This window comes from Paramisgurnus dabryanus, chromosome 18 (genome assembly GCF_030506205.2).
Source record: "Paramisgurnus dabryanus chromosome 18, PD_genome_1.1, whole genome shotgun sequence".
NCBI classification, from domain to species: Eukaryota; Metazoa; Chordata; class Actinopteri; order Cypriniformes; family Cobitidae; genus Paramisgurnus; species Paramisgurnus dabryanus.
Genome location: NC_133354.1, coordinates 22,934,103 through 22,954,015, shown reverse-complemented (window position 1 = coordinate 22,954,015; position 19,913 = coordinate 22,934,103). Strand labels below are relative to the sequence as shown.

At 38.7% G+C, this 19,913-nt stretch overlaps 1 protein-coding gene across 4 annotated transcripts in view; it reads left to right on the top strand.

The window, feature by feature from the left end:
* sgcd (sarcoglycan, delta (dystrophin-associated glycoprotein)) overlaps positions 1 to 19,913 on the top strand; it is a 199,342-nt gene that overhangs the window by 176,734 nt on the left and 2,695 nt on the right. For all 4 annotated transcript variants that reach the window (XM_065287329.2, XM_065287330.2, XM_065287327.2 and 1 more), the window contains exons 6-7: positions 6,393 to 6,465; positions 15,470 to 15,593. In XM_065287329.2, coding sequence (XP_065143401.1) covers positions 6,393 to 6,465; positions 15,470 to 15,593 — 197 coding nt within the window. The remainder of the gene's footprint in view (positions 1 to 6,392; positions 6,466 to 15,469; positions 15,594 to 19,913) is intronic.

The following is a 19,913-nucleotide window of genomic DNA, read 5'->3' as shown; positions in this document are numbered from 1 at the left end:
AAAAAACTCTTTGGTGTTGCTTTAACTTCGGGACAGGCAATGGCAACACATGTACGTCAGATTATACTGCCTATAAGAAAGCCTGACCACTAAACCCAATGTCATTTGCACAAAATCAGTTTGTTATTAAAGATATAAATAAAGGTGCGTTCATGCCATATCGTAATTACCATAATTACAAGATTTCAGTTTTCCTTTTCGAGCACACCTATTGTTACATGATGCACTTTTTGCATTCTGCGATGTTTGGCATAAACATTTAAATGTAATACAATGTTGTAATTATTTTACACTTGCCAACAATATTCTTTCATGCAGATTAATTTTGCTGTTGTTGCTGTTGCTATAATAACGCATACTCCCACAGTTTCAGGATATGAATAGCTTTGAGAAAAAAATCACGTCTTGTCATCATTAAACAATGTAATTAAGATATACAGTGAATGCAGCATAGGAATATGAATTAGCCACCTCGTAAAATACTGTGTAATTGCCATTTTGTATTGTACATCATATATGTTATGTCTACAAACACGTCAGAAGTGTCATGCCATTACTGAGGGGGTGCAGTCGTCAACAGCATCTGAGCTCAGTCGTGGACTCATTATTTGTCATTATTTGTTATCTCTACATTGTTTTGAGCTTTAATTAATAATAAAAAAGACTCGCAGGCTCCTTCCTTCTGCATTTTGCAATCTGAGGAATTAGATTGCAAAAAAATTTATGAGATGTGCACACTGTGTCCCCTTAAAAAAATGTGTGCATGATGCCCCTGTGTAATGTTATATTGCTTCGGCTATGCCATGATGATTTAGACAATTCATACACGCACCCTATCCAATATTAAGAATTATTTAAGACTCAAAATTTGTTTATAGTACATAAGTCAATTTAATAGCAGCTAGCAATAGCAACCTAGCGCTAAAACATAAAAAATGAAATTATAATGATTAGACACTTTTGATGATTTTGAAAAATTGTCACACTCTGAAGTATTTTACACAATATCACAAATGACAGGTATGCACACACAGCATCTTTTCCGAGTGAGCCTCTTCCAGCCCACAGGTCAGATTCTACCACGGTTGCTTTACCAATGGACAGATCCACTAAGCGAATCTTTATGAACATTGAGAACACTTGAGCATTGCTCCATAACTCCAGGATTGATCAGATGTGACACGGAGGAAAGGGGAGGGTCACGGGCAGTGAAATAAAAACAATGATGAAATCATTTTAGCCAGGAACAACACGTGGATGTTAGCCTGAAACTCAAATAGCTTTATTGATTAGACGCTCGATCTGTTTATGAACATTTTTGCACACTGTGTCGCCGGGGAGTTGCAGGTTTGATCTGCAGTATCGGCTCGTGATGATCTAGAGTTTGTGTGAATCATTTAAAGTGCAAAAGTTTATTGAACTAATGTTGTTACAGCTAATTTGGCTACAGTAGAGTAAGTGAATAATATAATGCTAGTGGAGCAGACAAAACAACGTGTTGAAATATTAAGTAAATAAGTAAAACATACTCGGGGGATTCAACATTCATCCCTCAGCCACTGTAGGCTACTTATTTATATAATGTGTATATAGATTGCATTATGGCTTGCATTATATAGCTTGCAGCATCAGTATGCAGTAGCAGAGATGAGATGTACTGTATATCTTTCAAAAGCACTCACAGAAGTGTACCTTTGCAGAGAAAAACTATCTCCCATTGTGGGTAATGTATGTCTTCTAAGGAAAGCATCATCATTACTGTTGCCCGTATATACTGAAGTAGAGATTTAGTTCTGTTACTTTTCTCAAAAGATTGCAGTCACAGACAGATGTTGCAACACCATACCTGTAGGCTGAAGGAGTGAACCAAGCCATTCTTAGGCACCAGAATATCATTAAGACTTGGAGGTGGGCACTTTTACCTGGGGCAGCCACCTTGCATCCATTTTGCACCCTAGCAAACACCCATACCTTACCTTAGCATTGTAGCGATGGGTATTAAGCCAAATGACACATACAATAATCCGGTAAAATGTTGTTTTTTGCCCCTGAAAACATAATTTCAATGCCTTATATATCAGAAAGATTAAAAGCTGGAGGTCTACTTTTAGCTCTATTTAGATACGTATTACGGGCAAAAGAGCCACAATATTTTGTTGCTTTGTGTAAGAAAGATTGATACTGTATGTCCTTATGGGCGGATCAAACTAAGCAATTTTAGATTGTTGATAGTGATTGATGGTTGGTAATTGTGTGTCATGTGCGTAATCCTCTTGGCCTCAACAGAGGCTACACATGTCACATTGCATCAGTGGCTTTGTATAAATGCTATGAAAATCTACTGTGTAATTCAGCTTTTGGAGTGACAATTCAATGAATTTATAAGCAATTCAGTGTCTTTGTTGCCCTGAGCCACGCCTCTCTGTCCGTCTGTCTGTCTGTAAAATCCTTGTTTTGTACTGGTAGTTTAATTGTATTGTTTGGCTCGATTTTCGTCTCTGCCCTTCATGTTACAAATAACTTATTGAACACATTGTTTTACTTTGAAATTATGCACAGTGGCAATACATTTGATAAACGCATGTGAAAAAAGCAATGTTATTGTGTAAGAAATAATGTATGCAGCAGGTTGTTATCACAGAAATAAGGGTTTATAACCAGCTGCCTGTACATTATCTCGCTTATTTAATGGCTATTTACTTCATAAGTAAGGTAAGGAACATTAAATATTGATTTGAAATATTTTATAAGCTCATCATCAAGTAATGCAGACCTTCGGCAGGGAAAACCAGTTTACTTTCTGTTTTAAGATAAGATCAAATGTCACGAACACACTATTTGGTTTAATCATTTATAAATATAATGTCATAGCCTATATATTATTAAAAGACTTGTCCCTGTCAAAATGATTTTCAGCATCCCGGTTACCGTGTTTTATGAGTTTCAAGCGGTTTTTCTGTCAGAATGACATACCTTTCATTGTCACAATTGATCAATAATAAAGTGTATTACCCGGCTCTCTGGAATACTTTTCTGATGTTGCAAATTTAACAACCACTTAAAATGATAACAGACTGTTGCTGTTTTCTACATAAAATCATCCTATATAATGTAAATTACACTTGGTGTGAAAATTTAACATTGACATCTTTAATATTGACTGAGTATGATCATGTCAAAGCATAAAATTAAATGATTTAAAGGGGACATTTCGCAGGACTTTTTTAAGATGTCAAATAAATCGTTGGTGTCCCCAGAGTAGGTAGGTGAAGTTCTAGCTTAAAATGTCATATAGATAATTTATTATAGCATGTTCAAATTGCCACTTTGTAGGTTTGAGCAAATACGTGCCGTTTTGGGTTTCTCCTTTATGCTGCGTTCAGACCAGCCGAGGTAGAGGCGTCAATCGCGAGTGATTTCAATGTAAAGTCAATGTAAAGACGCGTTGACGCGCATCTGGAGGTCTCGCGGCGCGAATGAGGCATTTAGCGTGGCACGGTAGACGCGATTCTGCCTCATTTGCGTGTCTAGTTCGCGCGAATGGCGCGAGTTGAAAAATTTGAACTTTGGCGGAAAAACACGCCGCATAAACCAATCAGGAGCTTGCTCTAGTAGTGACGTGGTTACAGGAAATGAATGGAGTTGCAAAAGCCCCTCCCATGATGGGAATTTTCGTCGTGAATGTCTCCATGACTGAAATTTCACTCACGTTTGTTTTTTATATGAAGCGAGTAAACTTAAAATGTTCAAGTGGCAAACTAGACGCGTTAGACGCAAATTTAATGCCTCAAATGCGGCTGGTGTGAACCCACAGTTAAAATGCAAATGAGCTGATTTCTGCACTAAATGGCAGTGCAGTGGTTGGATAGTGCAGATTAAGGGGGTCGTATAATCCCCTTCTGACATCACAAGGGGAGCCAAATTTCAATGAGCTATTTTTTCAAATGCTTGCAGAGAATGTTTTACCAAAACTAAGCTACTGGGTTGATCTTTTTCACATTTTCTAAGTTGATAGAAGCACTGGGGACCCAATTATAGCACTCAAACATGGACAAAAGTCAGATTTTCATGATATGTCCCCTTTAAGGTGTATTATTATGAATTAGGTATTGTGTTCAGATACAACAGCTATTAGTGCCATTAATAAAGGGGAACAAGTCAACTTACTGTAGTTGCAGCATTTATATTGCTTATATTATTATATGTGCTTCTGGAATCTTCATTATTGTTTTATATAACTTGTAAAATAAATTTGCAGCTGTGATTATAAATGTTTTATGCTGTGCTATTCAAACTGTCCAAGTGTCGGCCTACTGGATGATGCAGTTAATATTTATTACAAATGTTTAGTCTGATGAGAGCAACAATGGTTGTCTCTTGAAAATGATATCTTTGTGTTGTTTTCCTGTAAAAACAATATCAAAACATTTATAAGCAAGATACATTTACAAGAGAAGCAAAACTGATTATATTTAAGATGTTTTTTGTTTGTTTGTCTGAGGCACAGTGATTTACTTACTTTTTACTATACTCAAATGCAACTGCCACAAGAAAAATTACGCTTGTGTTGTTCAAGATTTCAAACTTTTAATATCTTCTACAATTGAGCTTTCTGCTAAATCCAACTTCTTTTAAAGTTGTTTCAATATGTTTACTGGAAAAAGCAGATGAAAATCATTAGGAAAAAGATTGTATTTGAAGTGCAAACTCGATGTTGCCTGCTGTTGCCATATATTTCCGCGTACGACTTCAAGAGTAGCCGACAGCGAGCGTGTCTCTCCGTAAACAAAACTTAAATTCTTCTGCAACCTTAAAGTTAATCCACAGGCAGCCATTGATCTTTTCATAATCTACTTGCCATTCATAAGGCCCACATATCTAGAGTGTTGTCCTCTAAAGCTGCCACAATAATCTATGTTATTGCAAGTGCAGCGGCGCATATTTCTATTTGAAGTACAAAATTATTTCCACACCAAGAAAATACTTGGTTTTCATTCCTCGCAAGTCTCATGGCATTCAGGCATGGACCTTGGAGTAAGTTCTGACCTTGAGGGAATCATCCTTTACCTGTTCTCCATGAACAAACCCACCCAACGTGCCATGGCAAAGATTTGTATGGAACTCAGATGCCCGTTTGCTCTTGGCACGTATAAGTTTGCTTCAAATCTGCTTGATCACGGCCTCAAGCCATTCCGAAATGCCAGTTTGTTGTCAAAATTCGTCTGATATAAAGAAAACATGTCAGACGCACTTACAGGGTTTTGCATCTGAGCTCTTCATATGTTCTCATATGTAGCCCATCATGCATCCTCTGCTATCACAAAAGCAGATGGTATCTGCTAAAGACATGTGGCATTTTGATGTATATATTTATCTTACACACATATTTACTTTTTTGTTCTGCATTAGATCTGTTTTATACATACTGTGACTTAAGCTCATAAACCCAGCAGCATATCTGCAACAGCAGGCGGATGTTATGCATATTAAGCATGTTATGCTATCACACTGACAGCATTACTGCTGAGCTGCTGCTTGATAAAGAAAATAAAGTAAGTTTTGTATGCATTTTCTAGTGCTTCCATGCTATAAGTTATCAAACCCAAAGAAATGTGTAAGCATACATATACGGTAGGTATGTGAGGATGAGCATTACATCAGGAACCCATTTGATCAGCCTTCAAGCTTCAACGAATCATATTTGCACCCCACAATCTGTTTTCAGTCGACTGAGGTGAACCGTGCTAAGCTGAGGACAGCCTGCTTATTAAAGAAAACAACAGTACCCTTCTCTAGGAGTCCTCCTAGAGTTTTGCAACAAAGCCATTTTCAGCTCCACGCACCTCACACAACCTATCTTATGCCACCTGGAGAAGCCATTAAACCTTGCATCACTCCCCTCTGAGACAGACCCGGTAGCCGTTTCACCCTCCTCGGTCGTACCATAATTTGAGCACATCTCTAGAGCAAGCATCTCAGCTTAATCCTAAAGCACCTAGGTCCTAAACTTTGGTGCTGAAAAGTTTTTAATGCATCAGTCATGTACAGTAAGTGAACAAGCACACCACCTTAGGTGTTACAACCTACACCACTCCAGTGCAGTTGGGTTTCAATTAGGCTGTGTATTCAAACAGGCATCTATACAAACCTCACTGAAGACTATTGATCAGATCTGAGGTCAGGGCCCATGGCGGGCTCGCTGCGGTTATGTTAGCAGAGCCCGTGAAAAGGTTTGGGTGACTGAACTTCCGGTCATGTCTGCGGGGACAGAGCCAGAGCGTATGGATCGATGCTGTAGCTTTAGAGATTATGTTCATTGATTTTAGCACGTGGACGGCTGATTCGCAGAGAGAGCGGCTGATGTCATTCTGTGTTTTGTTTTGTGCTTACAGGAGCGGAGGGGGCCGTGTTCAGCAGCTCAGTGGAGACTCCACATGTGAGGGCCGAGCCTTTCAAAGAGCTACGGTAAGATCATTGACTATCAAAGCAATAAGCCACGAGGGGCTGTGTGTGTTACTGTGATTTTACAAAGTGCGAAATATGGAGAACAGTGTGAAATGCAACAACAGTATTAGAAAGGCCACATCATTCTAGTCTATTTATTTAGAGAATTGTAGTAATATAAAATCGCAGGAAGTCATACGAAAAAGAGTGGTGTGTGCCAAACTTGCCCATTGGCCCTATAATCATCCCCATATATGCTAATTGGCTATATTACTTTGTCTCCTCTCCACTAATAACCTGGTGCGTGGTGGGCGTTCTGGTGCAATATGTCATCCAAAAACCATAAACGGTTAAGTACCAGAACGGTATGCAAGCACAAAAAAGACGAGAACCTGGCAACACTGCAAAACAGTGTGCTGTGGAGCAGCCTCACAAATGCGTACAATACACAACGCCGAGATGAAGGTTTATTGCAAAACTTAACGCTGTTAAATTATTTTTGTCAAAGCTGTGAGTGATAAGCACGCGAGACGGCAGAACGTTGCTATGGTTATCTTTGTGTCAATCATCTTATTTTCAGGAGTGAGTCTATTTCCGTACAGACATGAAACGAACATTTAGGGGATTCACTCTCTCGTTTAAATGCGGTTGTCACTTCCGAAAGTTTGCAGTGTGTACGAGGCCAATATAAAGCCAAGTTACTACTCATCTAACTTTAACTAGTGTCGCATGAAATATAACAATAAAACATTGATTGCTATGGACTCGTCACTATTACCTCTAAAAGCTGCTAAAGCTGAACATTATCCAAAACTCCATTTCTCAGATAAGCGTAAATTTGGGAGCTTGCATCAACTCCTTACTTCTCAAATGCCTTGAAAATTTTGTCGTTTGCATAATTTCAAATCACCGGGACCGAAAAGGTATTTGAAGAGTTGTTTACGTATTGGCGCCAGTAATCACATTCGCTATTTGCTGCTTCTCAATTGTTTTCAAACTTTTTCCACACCGACCTTTTTTTACGAGCTGATTCGTTGTACGTGGGTCATGTGACATATGGAGTATTTATTTTGCATGTATTTAAAAGACTTTTCAGTGTAATTCTTTTCAAACTTTGATAATGTTATCAATACTATTATTATTAAAAATATATATATATATTTTTTTAAATCACTCTATGTTGGGGTGGGGTCAGGTGTTGTGCATCATTTAATATTAATTAATTAAATAATATTATCAGGGCCGGCGTCAAGGGGGGGCATTCGCGGGCAGTGCCCCCCCCCCAAACAGGTTGTTGTGCCCCCCTACAAAGTTTTTTATTAATTTAATATATTTTAAGAATAATTAAAATAAATTAAACGTTGAATGTTTAATGACTTGTAATGTAATCAAATGAGGAAAATATAGTGGATATATGTTTTCTTTAATTAAAATAGACCAGTTTCTCTGATTGGATGTATTGCCGTGTCTCACCCGTCTTACGTCTTTAGCATATTTGTGACTTGATACTAGCAACGTGTTTTTTCGCGGCATTTTATGGATCGTGTAAAATATGGATATTAGAACATTTAGAACGAACCAGCACCGCCTGCTTCATCTGACTTCATGCAAACACAGACTGGCTCAAACTCAGAGATTAGAGGTCGAGGTGGAATTTACAAATCTACAGGACACTGTTTTAAGGAAGTTTAATGTTCGTACACGCCGTCTTCAGCTATTTTAAAGGTAAGTTAGCATTGTTTTAAATTACGTAAGCTTAAATGTAAAGTGTGGCTATAGACCATTAACAGCATTACGACGTGATTATGGTAAAGCAGATTTTTTAAAGCTAGGACGCGGTGTGCGCTGCGCTATGTAACCCATTCATTTCAACGACTTGTGCCGTGCGAGGGCGGTTTCTTGTTGCTTCGAGCAAAGCGCGAGCGCAGCGGAGCTCAGCTTGCGCTCACGCCGCGGTCGAAGTTCAATAGTTTTGCGCATAGTTTGTGGTCTTTTGCACTTTATACGGGAAATGAGCTGGCAGTCTGTACCAGTTGTAAGAGTGTGTGCTTGCACATTTGTTGTTTTAATGTCTTGTTTTTGCAAGTTATTGTTGTGCCCCCACCCCCCCACCCCCCGTTGAAAGCCAGGTACCCCCCTGTTAGTTATGGTCTGGCGCCGGCTCTGAATATTATACTTATTCACTACAAAAAAATTAGTAATTAAAATAAAATAATAATAAAAAGTAATTTTACTGCATCCACAGATCAAGCTTCAGTTTTGTTATCAATATTAAACTGCATAATATAGGCTATGAATCGCCATGTATTGAGTGATACACAAAAGGCTAATATTTTGATTAAATTTTATATTTTGCATGTGAATAGGTAGACAACGGTATTAGCCGAATAATTAAGTTGCTAATGCTAATCATTACTAGGCATATCTCTCTTTACCTGTCACAACTTGTGTTTGCCATCTTGAAAATAAATCGGTAAGCTTGGCACATTAGGCAGCATCCTCCTCCAATGTCTTTCTTTTCTTCAACCTGGCTTTTACAGACCCTCATGCCCTCTTCCTCCCACCCATCCTCCCTGAAACGCATACCGTATGTCTACTACCTGAAAAAAGTTTTGGAAAAGACGTGATATGGACCGAACCAACTCTATGGGAGGAGGGGGGGAACTCACTCACATGGTACAACCCGTGCAGAGGCTGTGCGCTGCAGTGTCAGAATGCGGAATGTGTGTAGCGTTATTTAAACTCACTAATATGACAAATGTAAAAAAAAACCTCGACCGGCCCAAAAGTGAAGCGGCCCGGTTCTCCTGATTACCCACCCTGGGATTGCTGAGATGAGAACCCCTTTTTTAAATAATGTTTTAAAAAAAACTCACAGCGCTGTCCGAGTGCTGAAAGGTTGTGGATCTCCGCAAGTTAATTATTTATCTCCTATTTGTTAAAAATAGTTAAATAATTTTGTAAAAAAATTAAATAATTTTGTAATTTTTTTTTATTTTTTTTTGAGATTACATAGATCATGTAGGGTATCCATTTACAATAAAGCCTGCAATTTTTACTTCCATGACTGAAAGAAAATTACTTTTAAAGGTTTTAATAAAAAATAACAATTTCAATACATGTCAAATAAGTATGAAATTGTGTTTGTTCTCGTGCGTTAGTGTATTACAGTAATTATAGTAGTAGTTTCGGCCATTAACTGGTTGTGGATTGTTATCGTGGATTGTTTCTTCCTCTGCTCGGTTGTTTAAAAATTCCGCCATCTAAATAGGAAAACAGCATTGCGCCAGCACAACTGGCTTTTAAAGGGGATGAGAGCTGAGACTCTCATTGGTTTATTGCATGTTAAGCCCAAAACACACCCATTACTTATTACGAGAATAGGAACAACCCTTTTAGGCTGCGTGCTTGGCACACAAACCATTTTTCCCATCATTAAATTAGCAAAAGTGCATTCGGACACGTCCATTTAGACTGTACAATGTGCGCTTTAGACAATGTGTTAGATCATTAAAATAGGACCCTTTCTATTTGTTTAAAAGTACTTTTAATATTATAAGCACTGCAATTTCACGTAATCTTATAATGTAATAATAAATTAATAAAAGATGAGTTATTACACACAGGAATGCTTCACTTTGGGTCTGTATTAATATTTATTATCATAGAAAACTTTTCTGAATGTCTTTAAAATACACTGTTTATAGATTTACATCTGCTAGCATTATCCAAATCATTAACAGCAAGCTCTTAACTATAGTACAGCTGCAGAAGATTCACCGGCGTGCTAGCGTGCTGCATAGGGAGATGATTGCATGTCGATTACAATTTCCCACACAGAGCGTAATGATCAAAGATTGCTTGAAAAAATGATTTCTTTCCAGCTAGCACTGCACATGGCTCTGTCGAGAGTACACAAACGAGGGGGAAATAAAGTATGACATTTGTGCAAATTCCACTTATGTCTAGTTTGTCTGACAGCAGATTATAGAGCACCTCTGTAAGACGTTTAAGAGAGCGGAGGGGAAGAGCGAGTATGATTTGGATAATCGCATTTTAAATGCATCACTAACAGTTGTAATGAAAGTCACAAGGAAATGGAAAGAGAAAATACATTTCAAACTTTGTTTAATCCATAAACACCAAATAGCTTATGGATCCAGTGGTACAGTATAGACGGAAGTGATCATCTCTTAACTTTAAAAGACATGGAGTCAATCATTTATGTAGGCTGCAAGTTTTTTTGGTGGTAGATTTTGTCCTAGATAGCACAAAGTCACTGTATTTGTGTGGCAAGGGCTACATTTCACTTTTGAAAAGTACTTTTTTGTTCCAGTATAAAGAAAAATACAATAACAGCACAAGGGTTTGGATCAAGATGAGAGTAAATTGCCATTTCAGGATGAGCTGTTTCTTTAATGGCCAATAAATACTTTGAATGCAGTTTATGTTCCTTAAGAGGCTATCACGAGGTGTCACTTCACTGTCTAAATACAGACAAATGTTCTTTATTATAGCCGGCTTGTGAAATACAATCAGATACATTGCTTTACCATTATTATTAGGCTGTGTTATGGTGGGAAAAGATAAGAGTTATACATTAGACCGATGTCTAAAACCCCGACCTGCTCCTGCGTGCCGCTTTCCAAAGATCAGAGCGCTCATTATGAAAGCTCTCGAGAGAATAATCACTCTTTCTGTTTGTTCTGAAAGCTTTGACCAATTACATGCAATTCAAGTGTTATTTTCTGCCTTTGTCTGCTTCAAATGTCACAACAAAATCTCTATATAGCGTTTGAGGCCTGTTTAGATGAAGCGTCCGTGTACACTTTCTCCGGAGGTAAAATCGCTCATTAAGACGACCGCCAGATCCGAGCCATAAGCGATGTACGCCGACAAAAGATCAATGCACATGCAGTTGGCACCTCTCTCTGTCTGCGCAGGCAGTCTGATCGATGCCCGGATGCACATCAAAATCTAATTACAGTAGATTCTCATTAACTAAAACAAACATGTGAAGAGCAATGCCAATACCCTGAGCAGACGGCGAACATGAAGAGGAGAGTGTTGGCAAGTGGGTCAGGTATGGCAGGGAATGGGCATTTTTGCAGAAAATAATGAGCATTAAATGGCCTGTGGGGAACGAGCTCCTCCACAGACATACATCCACAGACATACACATACATACATTATTGGCTCATTCCTGTCTGTTCTGCTGCTCAAACATAAGTGAGGCCACTGGCACAGACAGGCACGCTGGGTTATCAAGCTTTCGGTGACAAACATGGACGAAACATTGATGGCGATCAGTCAAAATGAGGGTAAACGCCCAGGACGTTAAGTGACTTCCTACTGATCTAGCTTAGATAGTTAAACTCTCAGAAAATGTATTTTGTAAGAATATGTTAAGAATTAATATATCACAAGAAATAACAAAATTATTGTTCTACTATTCTTATTTACTTGAATGTGGGTAAGTTTCATAAAAAAACATTCAAACAAAAAAATTTAGAAAATCACCTTTTTTGCCAAAAACGTACAGCAACATGTTATGCTGCGTTTACACCAACCACGTTTCAGGCGTCAAAATCGCATCTACCGTGTCTAGTTTGCCACATAAACAGTTTGAATGCATTTACGCGTCTATAGCGAAGTAGACGCACGGAAAAAGCAAGCATTTGACGCGTGTGAGAGGCAAAATCCACTTCTTGTGGGAGGGGCAAGTGCTATGCGGTTGTCTGTTTGCAGGATGCTGATGTTAATTGTGCATTTGTCAAGAGAGTTACCGGTTTGTATTTAGTCACTTACTATAGGGGGGAAATAAACGGTCGATAAACTTCATGTGACTCAAAAGTGAAATGTGTATTTACAACTTACCAGGTTGCCCAATGTCCTCACTGACACTCTTCCAATTGAGGTCCTTTTTATTCCTGTCTCCTCTATAGAAATAAGAACTTGTGTCGTATAGCTCCGGGTGACTACTTACGGACAATATCAAGCCTTCATGCTGAAAGAGTGACTCCATGCGGTGCTGCTGCCACAGCAGCAAGCAGGCTCCTGATTGGTTAATGCGGCGCGAAAATCCGCCAAAGTTCAAAGAATTCAACTCGGGTGTCAGCCGCATACGCTCAATTCACGCCATTCGCACGAACTAGACGCTTGAATGAGGCGGAATTGCGTCTACCGCGCCAAACGCCTCATCTGTGCCGCGAGACCTCCAGACGCGCGTCAATGCGTCTTCACATTGACTTAACATTGAAATCACTTGCGCTTGACGCCTCTACCGCGGCTGGTGTAAACACAGCATTAGGCAGAATCCGGACAGGGTGATATCACTGAAGGGATTTATTTCATTTGCAATAACAACGCGATTTGCTGTACATTATCCCACTTATTACATGGCTAGTTGCTTTACAAGTAAATAGACACAACATTTTATTCAATGTGTTTTATTAGCACATTTGTAAGAAAAGTAAACCTTTATCCTAATGGCTGAACATTCAGTTTATTAATTTTAAAATAACACGTCATATATGTTATTCATTAAGTATATACTGTAGTTATTCATAGGTATTAAACTGCGCCTGGTAAGGGTAAGATGACTCGTAGTACCCGGATGAGTGTTATTGTTTGCTTTTACTCCAAAACATTGTAACAAAAAAAAATGTACATTTCACCTTAAAGGCATTACTTTTATTGTAGTCATATTGGAGTAAAGATTGTTTTTGTATCCAAAGAATAACTTCATTTAATTATGACTCAATGCGGAAATGGTAACGCAACAACACATTTATGACATGTCTTGTGGTAAAACTGCCAACCAATCAAAATGCAGTGGGAAGAGATCAGCTCCACCCCTGGAACTGGATCCACCCCCACCCCCTGGAAGTCGTGTTCTGCAGTGAGGCGCTTCTGGAAACACTTGTCAATAAAAGAGACGATCGCGTTTGCTGGATACTCGCTTAATCTCTTTTCGATGCATCTGTAGCAGGCATGTCATTTGACCCATAATGTATAGCTTCACTTGACCCACCAAACACATATTTTTGACATGACGAGCGACATTACACTCCGAACACAAATAATGTATAATAAATGTCAAAAATAATGTGTAATTAAATGATCTTGTCAATGACAATAACAAAGTAAAGAGAAAATGGTATGTAAATAGAAATTCTGGTTGTTAAATGGAATTGACTTGTCATTTATTAATACTGAATATCTGAGGTTTTAGGGAGGGGCCTTTTAGTTGAAGGTTAGCGAAACTGCTAAATGTCCCCAAATGTCAGACACTATCATTTGTCCCCTAGGATGTTATTTCTGTAGGGGTTTTTTTTTCTGTCATCAACGAGTTTAAAGCATTTGTATTGTATATACAGTAGTTTGACTGATGGTTGACTGATACAATTGTTACTTTTTTATATTCCAGCCCTTTTTCATATCGAATAAGTGCCTGAATGTGACGTTTTGACCTTTTGTCTTTATATTATTTTGCATACTGTACCATCCAGGCAGAAGTAAAATTCAATCTTTTTTTCATTAGATCGCTTGGCAGGTAACAATTTGGACCACTGCTGGTGCAGTATTTGGCACAGCATTTTTGTCCTTGTAATGCTACGTTGTCAATGCGGGTTTCACGGTTTATTATTCGCCACCTTTGGAGTAAGGCAAAAAAGGAGAAATTATTACAGGTTTGAGACGCTCGACTATGGCAGGTGCAGATTGACTGAACCGCTGTGAAAAATTCGCAGTCCATAAAAGAAAGGAAAAGACAGCAAGAAGAAATGGAGAAAGAGGCATTCAGTGAGACAACAGGCCGTAAAGTACATTTTATAGCGTGCACATAATTTAACAAGAGAGCTTCTGCGGTATACCTTATCTTTTCTGCTTAACAGCCATGTCCATTCTAGTTTCGCCGGCGTTATTATAAGCTTTGCGTTCAGTGGTGGACGCTGCGGGTCGTGACCCTCTGGTGATCCGAAAGAGTCCAGCGCTGTCTCGCCCGTACCTGTTACGGTTCGTATTTACAACTGTAAATAATTGGTTGGATAGTGTGTGCCATGTTCAGATCACAGTGGCCCTTGGGTCCTTTCATTAAAGATGAATAAACGAAGTCTGAATAGTCGTTTTTATCCAATGGCGGGTTGGAAATTGTTAACTGTGGAAGGTTCTGAGATGGAAAAATGTGCGGAAAATACTTACACTGCTGGAATTTGGTGAAGACATTTATTTCACATCTCTTCACTTCATTGTTTTATTTTTGTGCGTACTGTATGAGCTGCTCTATGGATGCACTGGTTGGTTTAGAAACACAAACTAACTGATACACTACCCATAGTAATTGTGCCAACTATGGCAGGTGCATACTGAATGGGTATTGTTATCAGCCATTGAATGTATCAATCACCTAAAAATGAAAAGTCTGTCATTATTTACTTACTTATAGTTGAATAAGACTTTGGAGGTCAACATGTGCCATCAACTGTGTAGGTACAGTTATTCATTTTATTTTTTGTGAACAGTCCCTTTAAGGCAGGTTGTGTATAGTGTAAAATAATATATGTTTCTTTCAAAACTCCTCTTTAAATGTTGTACATTATTGTAAATTATTTTCTCCAAACTACACCTGCCATATCACATTTTTGTAGTCGGCATTTTGGGCCATGTGTCTGTATAAAAATTGACAACCATCGGTCCCCCATAGAGTATATCATTTGCATATTGCTTCTTGCATGATCTCGTCGTGAGCTCAGTGATTTAACATCTGAGAATTCTCACAACACATTCTCAAAAATCTTTCAATTACATCTGGTAATATAAAAAGAGGACATAAATTGCATTGTCCGCAGGGAATCATTTTCTTCGCCAAGTCACGCACGCTTTAAAGCTTAAAAGAAATTTTCATCCGCCTCATTGCTATAACAAAATGAAACCCTTAATTTCGTCTCGTGGGCTATTTTCGTTTCGATTTGAGGATGGAATGAACTGGAGAGATATTACAATTTGCAATATATCTTTTTTTTAGACTGGAGTCTCCCACACGTTCACTTTACATGGAAGCACCTAAGGGTGTGAAGATTGAAGCTGACGCAGGGGATTTTCAAGTGACCTGCAGGACCGATTTACGCCTGGAGTCAAAAGATGGAGAGGTAACGGCCCTCGTTCTTTAGTAATCCTGTTCATTCCAGACGGCCTGATATGCTACAGTTAATTTACTTTGTGTTGTGACACCTTCATCTGCTATTATTTATCATCACAACAAGCTATCCATCTGTAGAAGCAGAAATGTAACTAAAGGTTATTGCTGCAACGCACTGGTGACAGTTATTTGACTGAAATATCAGTGATTAAACATTCACAGACTGGTTATGCTCTGATAAATGATGTGATGATCATCATTTAGGAGGCGCAGTTGGAGTGAAAGGAAATTTGATGAATTTTAAATGATCACCATATGTTTGGAAATTAATCAAACGATTATTTGCAGCAACGTTGGAAGTAGCTTGCTGAAATTTTTTATTCCAAAATAATATTAGAGTAAAAAGTAGGAACTTTGCCCCAGGAGGTGGGGAACAGTACAAAATAAGGGACTAAAGGTGCATTGTGGAACTTTTATGGGGCGTACACACCAAACACAAATTTGCGCAAGTAGATTTTATATGAAGTCAATGCAAAGATGCGATTAGATGCAAACTTGTGCGGGGCGATGCGAATGATGCGAATTGGGATTGCAGCGAAATTTGGGATTGCAATTTTTATAGATTGTTCAGAATAAATGATTAAGTTGATTTCAGCTCTTTAGTGTTTGTTCACTTTTATTTTCTTATAGGCAAAGATAAATTCCACACATATCTGCAATGCCTTTGATTATTTTATTAACTTCTGATGGCACACACACACACACACACACATGTGCGCGCACACAGACTTTTGTACTTTTACTTTTCTTGAGAAAAAGTAAGAAATACTTTTTACTTATGTAAAACAAAAAAATTACTAGATGTTTAATGTACTTAAATATTAAATATAAACCAAAAACTTGAAATTATGAAATGTAGTGGAGTAAAAATTATGATAATATGCTTTGGAATGTATGTTTTCCAAAGAAAAACACCAATAAAATACAAATATTTCTATCATGTAGAAAGTAAAAATACTTAATCAAGTAGCGTCCGCCTATGATTATCAGTGGTGTAATGCCATTCACAATCTCACGACTAGATGCCGCTAAAATTTAGACCCAGAACATGTTTGTATTTGTCCCAACAATGGGTTAAAACATCCCACAACCTGGTTTAAAAATATTGAAAGGTTTTTGGGTCAACTATTTTAAAGCTAGAAGTATAGTCCCATTTTTTATGCATACGCAAGGATCCACATTGGGGTGGTCCTTATAATGGGTCAAAAAAAATTGTTTAAATGTTCAACTCTCACCCCCTAAATGTGTTAGGATATCAATAGAAACCACACTTTGGAAAATTTTAATTGGTCCTACAATATCTAGCATTTGTATATTTCCGAAATCACATATTTTTGCAAAAACTGTACCATTTAAAAACGCACAACACACATAAAACTTGCTTCTTGGAGTGTAACTTTGAGGCTGTTTACACTTGGCATTTAAAATGCGTTTTCATCAATCGGATCACAAGTGGACGACGTTAATTCCAGGTGTAAACGGTGTTCAAAAAGTTTTGAGCTCCTCCACTTTTGACCACTGTCGAAACCCCGCTCTATCAGATTGCTTTTGTAGTGTAAACGCACATGTGGTTGAATGTGTTCGAACAGCCACACGCGACCGCCTTCTCTCCACCCATTTGTCTGATCTGAGGTACTGAACACAATGTTTTACATCTTTTCTGACTTCTGGCCTGAACACACATTGTACAGCGCTATTTTTAGCCCTTCATTGATAAAACTATTCATTTCATTTTGTTTCAGTTTCGTTTTGAAAGCTTGTGAAAGTTGCTTGATCCTATTTCATCAATTGAGCTGAAATTTCAGAGAAAGCTCTAACAGATACATGTACAAAACTATGTGCAGCATGTTTACTTGCTACACAAGCAGTGGACCCCGACATTATATTAGTTTGCGTCCATATAAACTCATCATTACTTCCACACGCGTTTAAATGACAGCGGAGAGACTCGCCCACCGTCTCACAGACCACCCCCTCACTTTATTGAGGACAAAAGCGGTCGAAAGTGGACAAAAGAGACGGATTTAAATACCAGGTGTAAACGTGATGTGTCTCTCTCGTCCACTTGTAATGTGATCGATGAAAACACATCTTAATACCAAGTGTAAACAGCCCCTTTGTTCCAGTTATTTCAGTCTCTTCAGAAGCTTACTTGCTTTGAAAGACATTTCACAACTAAAACAGGAGTTTGAATTGCATGGAGCATGGTCAAATAAGTTCACTGCTGCCATAAGTATATATTATTAAACAATTATACATGCTAGCACAAAGTATCTTATAATACGCGAATGTGTTAAACTTCAAAGTCTTGAGCAACCTTTAAATATTGGTGGGGTGAGAGCATGAACTTTTAAAAGTTGAAAAATAAGGACCACCCTAATCCCCATATAGTGTTGAATTTTTGTAGCTGCCCATACTTTGTACGCATATTGGTCGCACATGTGCGTACAGGATTCTATAGTATGTAGACCAGGAAATACATTACATTCTGTCGCAATGTGCATGCGTTAAACATCTGTGTACACGTACGAGTTAAATAAACTATACTTTACAAGGCTTATGCGTTCAACCGTGCACATACGTTCGCGTACACATAAAAACACTGACTATACTCCGTGCGTAAGGCTGGGTTTTTTAAAAGTAACAAGTATGTCACAGAATTTTGCTTAGTAATTGCTACACCGCTAGGTTTTCCCATTTGACTTACAAAGCTGACAAAATATAGATAAATGACTGAATCATAACCCCCTCAGGTCTACACAGACTCAGTCAGGTCATGGGATTTGGCTTGTATAAGGCCTCTTAGTCAGAGGTTATGGTTTCTTGACTTTCACTTTACTGTCTCAAATTCCTCTCGTGTATCCCTGAGCACTTTCATTTGTCCCGTTCCCTTCACCTGTATAAGCAGACACCTCCACCGGTCTGCAGAGAGCCGCTGACAGTCCTGCCACAATTAGTCTAGAGGTTTGCACATTAGCCGCCTCAGAGGGAAGAAAAGCCATCCCTGGCACAGATTTGCTATGAAGCAGATGTCTGGGGAAGTCTGTTGAGACCCCTGCTTAAAATGTGTTTCAGGTCATTTGATGGGAATGTTTCCTTAAGGCTGTCAGTAATGACTCTTCATACCTTTTTATATCCCGACTTACTCCTCTGCCAGCCTTGGTAATACATGCTTTCTCAAGAGTCCCATGAAAAATAGAAAGTGAAAAATGAGACGGGTTCAGCACGGGTGAAGGGCTACAAGTCTGTCTGACTGAGACTTACCGGAGTGCTTATGTCACTGGTGCTGTTATGATTGGTTGGCTGTTGGAGGTTAGGGGACATGATTTAGATGAACACTGTGGCAGATGGGATATTTTGTTCGGTGAAATGAAAATGTTGGTTTGGTGGACCTTAGGTTAACCGAATTTTTTGTGAAACGAAAGGTGTTCACAAAATATTGTAAAACGAAAGGTTGTGCAACCAGATAGCTTACTTTTTTTAAGTTGAACCTACAAATCTTTTTTAGTCTTGCCCTGCAGTATAATTCCCATACTGGTCATGCTGGTTTGGTGCTTGTTTACTGTAGCTGGTGGTCATCAGCATACCAGCACCAGCATCTCATGCTGGTCATACCATCAAGACCAGTATATGTTGTGTTTTGGTGCTGGTTTGCTGATGACCATCAGCATAGACCAGCATAATTCCCATGCTGGTTTGGTGCTGGTTTAGCTAGTGGTCATCAGAATACCAGCACCAGCATCCCATTCCATTCATACCATCAAGACCAGCATATGTTGTGTTTTGGTGCTGGTTTGCTAGTGACCTCCAGCATAGACCAGTGTAATTCCCATGCTGGTTTAGCTGGAGGTCATCAGCATACCAGCACCAGCATCCCATTCTTGTCATACCATCAAGACCAGCATATGTTGTGTTTTGGTACTGGTTTGCTGGTGATCACAAACGTAGACCAGCATTGTTTCCTTGCTGATCCATGCTGGTTTAGCTGGAGGTCATTAGCATACCAGCTAGGGTGGCCATTCGTGCCAGTTCCGCCGGACATGTCCCGAACATGTTTTCGGGTTCGTTCTCCGGAAGTCGTGTTGCTCGACCGCATGTGTCATCAAGGTTTAATATTTCGGGTTTAATTTCAGAAAAGCAACCGTTACATTTCAAGGTAAGAATGAAACTACAATGATTGTATGTATTTTCTAATGTATTTTATCTGAAATGTGAGAACCTTAATGACGTATGCGGTCGAGCAACGCAACTTCTGGAGAACGAACCCGAA